The sequence below is a fragment of the Eurypyga helias genome, unplaced genomic scaffold (assembly GCF_000690775.1).
Source record: "Eurypyga helias isolate BGI_N326 unplaced genomic scaffold, ASM69077v1 scaffold15344, whole genome shotgun sequence".
Classification (NCBI taxonomy): domain Eukaryota; kingdom Metazoa; phylum Chordata; class Aves; order Eurypygiformes; family Eurypygidae; genus Eurypyga; species Eurypyga helias.
In genome coordinates, this window is record NW_010247023.1 from 22,838 (window position 1) to 31,145 (window position 8,308).

At 54.1% G+C, this 8,308-nt stretch overlaps 1 protein-coding gene across 1 annotated transcript in view; it reads left to right on the forward strand.

Annotated features, from left to right (window-relative positions):
• Window positions 1–2,935: 2,935 nt before the first annotated feature.
• The window catches only part of CACNA1G (calcium channel, voltage-dependent, T type, alpha 1G subunit), a 100,704-nt gene continuing 95,331 nt past the window's right edge, over window positions 2,936–8,308 (forward strand). The window contains 2 exon segments of the mRNA XM_010150615.1: window positions 2,936–3,028; window positions 3,509–3,642. Coding sequence (XP_010148917.1) covers window positions 2,936–3,028; window positions 3,509–3,642 — 227 coding nt within the window.

Here is an 8,308-nt window from a genome sequence, read left to right on the forward strand (position 1 = left end):
GCTCGGCATGAGGAGGGGGCAGGACCCTCCAGCTCCCCGCCCGGTGAGTATTTACCTTGTGCAATATGAAGGACAGGCTCAGATCAGCACCAGGGAGGTGGCAGCGGGGCTCGACCCAGTGGCCATGCCATCATTTGCCCCCTCGCCATGGCTGCTGGCCGCTTCCCAGCGCGCTGGTGCTTCCCGCAGCCCCTTTGCCCCTTCGCTGCCCACGCAGCAGCAGCGAGCGGCATTCAATAAAGCACCTTCTGCTTTTGCTAATTGAAGAGTTTTCCTTTGTCAGCCTCTCAGCTCAAAGGAAGGTTGGTACAAAGCCGTAGCCATCAGCACTTTGTGTGCCTCTGAAAATCCCATTAGCGGAAGAAAGAGCTTGAAGTTTCATTCAGCTGGAAAAGAAAAAAAAAAAGGGGGCAAAAAAATAAAATAAACCTCCCTGAACCTTCTGATCTATCAGCTGCACATTAGCATACTGCCCTCAGCGCTGCCGGGGTCTCCGTCCTGGGAATATTTAATCAGGGTGAAGTGTTATATCGGACTGAAATGTATTTGCTGGAGGGAGCGATATGCTGATAAGTGGGTCTGTGGTTAAAGCTGGGGGAAAAAAACTGCCATCAGCAAATAAATTCCCCTCCTGCTCTCCAGGTTCCCCACCCCTGCTTCCTCAGGCTGTTTTCCTGCCTGTGAGATATTTGTTCCTGCAAGGGGAGTTGGGGTGGGAGGGCAGGGACCAGCCCTGGGCTAGGGGCACAGACAGACTTGGGGGTGGGGGGATTGGGGAGAGATGTTCCGTGCCTTGCTGGGGCGCCGTGCCTCTGCCAGCATCCCTGCCAAGAAGGGGGGTGCTTGGGCTCTGGGCAGTGGGGTGTTTGGGCAGGGAGGGCCGCTGCCTGCGCTGCGGGGGACCCTTTGGTGGGTGCAGCTTTGGTGCTGGTCCCCACATCTCCCTCCCAGCTGCATCTTGTGCCCCGCAGGTAGCCGGTTGTGGTGTCTTGGGGGGGCTGCGCCCTCCTGGCTACCCTCCACTTGCAATCAGTCACTGGTGCCAACGTGCTAACGAGCATCGAGGGGCACCCATGGCTTTGCCATCGGTGGCGTGCCAGGGGAGGATGCCCTTGGTGCCATTCCGTGCTGTTACTCCCACTCAGCCACTGCTCAGACCTGTGCGCTGGACATGGATCTGCTCAGCTGCCCCAGCTGGGCATGAGGGCGGTGGTCGGTCTTGGAGAGGGAGGGGGTGAGACCAGAGGGGCTCCAACCAGATGCACACCACGGCTGTGTGCCCATCCCTGCTTGCTCAGGAGCTCGTGGTCCCCAGCCAGCACCAAGCAGCTGCCCGCCGTGGCAAAAGCATCACCCAGGCCCCGTGCCCAGCTGAGAGGGAGCCCAGTGAGGGTCGTCTTCACTGCCACGCAAGAATTTGCACAAAGCTTTGCCTGTCTGGGGAGGTATCTGTCTGTCTCGGCAGGTTTTGACCCAAACAAGCAAGATCCCGAGCCTCCTCTTCCCTGCTGAGCACCTCACACAGCCCTTGCAGACACGTGCTTGTTCTAGCACCCATTTAGGATTTTGCAGGATCTTTTTTTTTTTTTTTTTTAATACTTTATGTTCTCCAGGGCTTTGTAGTTACTTGCTGACAGAGCCTGGCTCTGTTGGAGGGATGCTTTCCAGCCCCCACAAGCTGGAGAATGACTGTGGATTCCCCATGGCTGCTGCCCCCTCCTCCAGCTGCCCTCCACGCCTGCCCCGCAGGACTATATTTGGGCTAAATATTCCAGCCCCTAGCCCCAACCTGACAGTTGGAATGTCTATTCCGATATCTTGTAAACATTTCTTCCGACTAAACGATCCAGATTGCTGCCGTGACTCAGCCCCATGTGATTTCCCAGGAATTTGCCCAGGATGGGTGGCAGGAGCTGCCAGCTCCAGCCCCATGCCCAGCGGGGAGGTACCTGCTGATTCATCCTCACCTTCTTCTTCCCCAGCCTGATAGCGCTACAGCACGGGTTCCCAAACACCACCCGCTACCGCGTTGCAGCGAAAGCTCTTGTCTGGCAAGGGTCATGTTTATTTTCCTAAAGCCTGGAAGCTGCTGCCTGCTCCCAGGCAGGAGCGTTGTCCCAACTGCCTGGGGGTCGTGGCAGCCCATGGGCTGTGCTCCGTGCTAGGCTGGAAGATATCCCCGGCGCTGTGTTGCACCAGCTCCTGGATTTCACATCTCTCTGCCCCAGGCAGTCAGGAGCTGGCTGGAAATGCTTGCTAGAAGGATGCAGAAGATTTGGTACCGGGTCTGAAGCATCCCTATGAGGATTTGCTGCAGCAGCACGCTTTATTCTGCCCCAGCAGTAAGAGCATCTAAAGTCTGTCCCAGCAGCAGTCAGGGCAGGGGATGGGCTCCGCTGGCCCTTGCAGTCTTAAGGCTTTTAGGAAGTTGGTTAATAGTTTTGACAGTCTTAATTTGGCCTGGGAACGAAAAGTTCAAGCAGTGACTTCAGGGAAATGCTTCTGGGATAAGCTGTGACATGGTTAATAAAAAATTGGGATGTTATTAAAGTGCTTTTCCGTAAAATGCCAGGAGAGGAAATTAACAGAGTGGGTTTTGGGTTTGTTTTTTTTTCTAAAAGTTGATGTCGTTCGTTTAATATTTTTTAATCCATCCCATCAGCACTCTTGCCATGCAACTTTAATTTGTAGCAGTTTTCACATTAGCTGTAGCCGCTGATGTTGGCGTGGGGCGAACATGCCGCCGGTTTGCCGCGCAGGTATCCAAACAGCGTTCCATGCAAAACCGGATAAAGCTTAACCTAGAGAAGCTGGCGTGTGCCTTGTCGTAAGGACCAGAATAACCTGCCGGTTCAGCTGTGGCTGCTCTTAGATGCTCATCTGGGTCGGTTGCTTCCTTGACGGGACGCCGCGCAGGTGGTTTGAGAGGGTGAGCATGCTGGTGATCCTGCTCAACTGCGTGACGCTGGGCATGTTCCACCCCTGCGAGGACATCGCCTGCGACTCGCCGCGCTGCAGGATCCTTCAGGTACGGCCCGGCCACTGCTTTCGGCTGATCGATGGCCCCAAGTTGATGGGGAGCGGGACTGAGCTGTGGCAGAGCTGGCTCCAGCCGCAGCAGAGGTGGCCTCCTGCCCTGGGAAAGCTGGGTCCTGTCTGCACCGGTTGTCCCACAAGCCCATGAAAAATGTTGGTTTTGGTGCTCAGATGCAAATGCATGGTGTCGTCAGGCACAGCCCCTGCCAGGCTGTGCCAGCTCTAAGCTCCAGCATGGGGAGGGTTAACCATTAAGTTCAGAGTGAACAGCCCAAAATATGCTCATCCCTTCATCCTGGTTCTGTTGGCCAATTGGGTTGGGGAAGATACAGGGCTGCTCTCACCACCCAGGGGTTTTAGCCTGTGGTGGTGTGGTGCAAGAAGAGACCTTGTTGGACTCAGGTTTCCAATTCCCTCCCCTGGTGCAAGTGTGCAGCGATGCAGGAGCATCCCTCCTCCCTTTCTTTTGCAGAGCTTCGACGATTTCATCTTTGCCTTCTTCGCCGTGGAAATGATCATCAAGATGATTGCACTGGGGATTTTTGGAAAGAAATGCTACCTGGGAGACACGTGGAACCGCCTGGACTTCTTCATTGTCATCGCAGGGTAAGCCCAGTGTGGTCTCCCCGCGTCTCTGTTGTCATTCATGGCACTGCTTGGTGAGTGGCTGGTTTGCAGCGCTGAAGGCTGGGGGCTCTGGTGCCGTCGGCATTGTCCATCCTGGCTCAGCAGCGGGGTTCACTGCCCAAAGCGCAGCAGGTCCCTCTGGTCCTCTCCGTAGTGCGCGGGAGAGCTGATGCTCGGCTCGTGGAGAGAGCAGGGCAGGGCATCAAAAGCTGTTTGTGGTGGATTTTGGCCAGCCCTGGGGATCCTCGCCGGGCACTGAGCTCGGCTCTTCTTCCTCCAGCCCTGCCAGTGGTTTTGGTTTCCATTCGGCGAGGTGGCGGCAGAGCGGGCGGTTGGGGCACGGAGCAGTGTGCCTGGGAGGACAGTTCAGTGAAATGTGCGTGATTGCCCTTGTTTTTTTTTTCTGAGGGAAAGTGACCAAGTTAGCCTTTTTGAGTGCTTTCCTTTCAGAGGCACCTGGTTTGAATTAAATGCTCTTCCAGCACCCAAGAGTCTCCTGGCAGAGGCTGGAAATCCACATGAAAAGTCCCTGGCCCCCAGCCAGCGAGCTGAGTTTCTTTGACACACGAATCACTCGCTGGCCCTCGCTTCCCCTCCCTGCTCCAAGAGCCCGAAGACCTTTGGGAAAACAGTGTTTTTTTCCTCTTTTGCTAGAGCTAGAGACAAATCTACTGCATTTTCCTGGAAAGGAGCAGCCCGGCTGGGCTGCTTCCCCGGTGTGGGTTTGGTGTGCCCCAGGAAGGGGCAACACCTTGGTGGGTTTTGCTTATGAGCCATCGCCAGCCCCATAGGGTCGTGGCACACATCTCTGCCAGGCAGCTGGGACAACCAAAACAGTGGCCCAGTACAACTAGTACAGATGTGCTGGGTATCCCAGTGCATTCTTGGCCTGGGAAACTCATTGCTATGGGGTGCAAGACTGGAGGCAGAGATGGAGGGCAGAAAGACCAAGAGCTGTAACTGTCCCTGTAAACCCATCTTGTGCAGGAGGCCACAACCTCGTGCTTTCCAGCTGCACCAGCCTCTGGCTCCTCAGGTTAGGAGAGGGCTCAAACCTTTCTCCTGAAGTGAGCAATGTTAGGGGCTGCAGTGGTAGGATGTTGGACAAGGTGGGACCCCTGGTCCGAGCAGCTCTGGTGGGGTTGTAAACATCAGCATGGCCAAGGGTTGGAGCCTACTAAATCCACCCTGTATATTCTTTATTTCTTCTTCTTTGTTATTTCTTATACTAGAGTTAAGTGTGATGAAGAACCAGACCCAAGCAAGGCCACTCATCCCACCTTGGGAGGATGGGGGAGGCATGGGGGAAGGTTGCTGGGCTGCTTCCAACCATGCTGCCCCAGCGTGCTGCTGCCTTGCCCTCCCAGCCCGCTCCTGCCTTGCCTGTTGAGCTTGCAGAGTCTTTGGAGCTAGAGTTGTCCTTGATGTACTTCTACAGACACCCCACCACAATGGGACCTCAGTCTAGAGGGACATCAGTACAGACCATCCTAATTCCTACTGCCAAAATACAGTATACTTACTTTGCTTAAGCATCGTATCTCCTGCCCACCTACCCCACCTGGGTGGGCGTTTGGGTCTGTGAGAGCCAAGTCCTTCCCGGGCAGAGCACAGATGGTGGCACCAACCTCCTCCCTGATGCATCTGCCTTCCCGCATCCCCAGCGCACGGAGGCATTTATTTGCTGTAGAGGTTTTGCAGCCTCACAGCTTGACTGCTCCCGTGACTCCTGCCAGGTCGGCTTTGCCTCTTGCTAAATGATGAGTCTTTCCTTCGTGTGCATGAACTGTTCCCATCTGGGCTCCGTCAAAACCAATTCAGCTGACAAAGGATCGAACTGCCTTTAAATACAAAGTGGAGCCTCTCCTCCCCCAGCGCCTGCTTTCTCTGCTCCCTTTCACACCCTTGTGCTCTCCTCCAGTCCTCCCCCTTCCACCCAGGGGCTGTGCATCCAACTTGGAGCATTGCTGGAGGGTCCCTCAGCTGCCCCAGGCAGCAGCAAGTGCCAGGGAAAGCCAAGGGGGCTGCAGGAATGTCTTGCTGCCGTAGCAGAGGGAAAGCGAAGGGGCCAGAGCCCGTTACTAGATTAAAGATGTAGGTAAAAAATACCATAAGGATAAGAGGAAAAAGCACTCCAGGGTCAAATCCTAACCAGGCAGAGGGAAATTCCTCTGGTAGCCCTGAGTGCAGCTCTGCAGTACCCACACAGGCAAATTACCCGGGTGGGCATCCAGACCACAGTGCCAACAGTAGAGCACGGGAGCAAGGGACAAGTTGAGCTCGATGTAGAGGCATCTTGCACCCGAGCAAGTGCGTGGTGTGGGGAAAGAGGCCAGAGCTGAGCTGTGGCTGTGGATGAGAGTGTGTGCCAGGGTGATGCTCAAATCCCCATTGTGTTTGCTAGATAAAGCACGTCTCAGTTTTATGTAGGTCTCACGCAGGGGCTTCAGCCAGGCTCCCCAGTGAAACAGCAGGGTAAGAGACCCACAAACTGGTGTTCCTACGTAGTCCTGGTGACCACAACAAAACAGCTCTGCTTCTGCCTTTCTGCTTTTTTCCTCCCCATTTTCATGCAAGACATGGGAGGAGGGAAGCAGCAGGACAGCGTGGGCTCCCCGGTACACAGCGAATTCCCGGGCTCCTGCTCTCCTGCTTTCCCTGCCGCTTCCCTGCCCATGGGCTGCAGAAAGTGACGTCAGGGGGAGAGGAGAGGCAGCAAACCATGTCTGTGGGGCACTGGGGGGGTAAGGTGCATCGTGCCAGGGGCACGTGGGACGTGCTGCATGCCGGGGCTGTGTGCTCCCACAGACAGACCTCCCATAGAAACCCTTCCCAACCACCACCTGTCTAGGAGAGGCTTCCAAAAAAAACCCCAAAACCCTGTGGCATTTCATCCTTCCCATTCCTTGAGAAGTTTCTGGACCTGCAAGGGGTTGGAATCATAGAAAAACCTTTTTGTGTGGCTTTGCCCCAAATGTGCTGCTTGCAGGGGGCTGGGATTGTCGCTCGGGAGCTGTGCTCGCTCCTGCCGTGCTGACGGCCACTTTCATGGCATGCCATTAAGTACTTCTCAGCTCCGTTAAACTGTCCAGACCAATCTCATGAGCTCATGGAGAGTAAATGACTTCTTTGTGACAATGTAATGCAATTAGCGCTAATTGTAGAGTGTGTAATGTCTGCAACGCATCTCTGTAATTACAGTAAAACTTGCTGGAGATGAGAATAGTGCTGTATTATCAAAACTCAGCTTAGTGAAACATGGCTTTGGCTGTAGGTTATGGAGTTGCATGGGGAAAAGGGAAGAAAAAAAAAGTGATGAATGAGATAATTATGTTGTGTTATTTTAAAGAAGAGGATTTGGGGAGTTAGCTTTTAAGAGAACACTTGAAGGTTAACGGGCGTTACACGCCAGCTCTCACCCTCTAAAGATGATTCAATACAATTCTGACCTCTCCCAGTGTAAGACACAGATGTATCCAGGATGAATGCTTGTTTACATCCAGAGATAGGCAGTCATTTACGGTTTACTGCTGACTGAGGCGCTGGCTGGTGAACTGGAGCTGCGGGATGGAGATGTGCCCTGACTTGCCATCTCCCTGGCTGCGTTGGGATGTAGCATCCGCTCTGCCTTCCCCTCCTCCTGGCAGGGCACAGGGAGCCCTTCCCCGATCAGTCTGCGGGAAGGAGATAACCACAGGTTGAGATCTACCTGCTCCTCGGCTGGAGCCAGCTCTGGCGCCTTTGCTGCAGTCCCACCAGCTTGCAGGACGTCAGTTTTGACTTTGGTCAGATAAGGACTTCCCTGAGCCTCTGCATCAAATTGTGCTTTAAGCCACTCTCATCAAGAAAACCCCCAATGGTGAATTATTTTCCCAGGAGAGAGGCTTTAAGCCAGGGAATAGTTTGGGGCTGTAAGAGCTTACAGGGCTCCTCTCTGCCTTCTCTAGACTCTGGGTCCATGCCTGCGTTTCTGCGCCACTCCGAGCATCATCCCGTGTTTGAGTTGTGCGGGTCTGCGGTTACTCTGGGCTCAGTCAGTTGTTTGGCCAAGTCTGCAGAGTCCTGTTTTGCTTTGCTCATTGTAACGGTAACGGGCCTCTTAAAAGACTTTGTAGGAAAGTTAAACACTTCTGGAATATTTTGCTTACAATTTGAGCCGGGCTGGCGGTGGTTGTCAGGCTGCTTTCTTCAGAAAGAGAAATGCTGTTTCTGTTTCTCTTTGCTTCCTGAACACTTCTTCTAATGTTTGTTATCATTTTTTCTCCCTGTGTTGAAGGATGTATTAAAGAGTTAGCTGCACTGAAGCTTTCATAAACAACCCTTAAGGACGTCTTGCTCCCTCCTGGTTTTGAGTGCTGAATTCTAGGGATGAAATATGCTGCAGGAAGCCGTGCTGTATTCATAGGTACCGGGAGAGAAAGGGATGCTGCGGTCCTCTACTCCAACCCTGCTCCATCTGGATGGAGTTTCTGCAAACTGGGTGGTTTCTGCAAAGCTCTTGAGCTCAGAAAGTGGGATAAGAGCGATGCTGCCAGACCAGTCTCAGCGGGGAAGTGGGATGCTGTGGCCGCAGCAGCCGGAGCAGGGTTCCTGCTGGGTGTGATGGGTGAAGCTTCCAGTGACCTTCACCTCGCAGCGCCGGTTC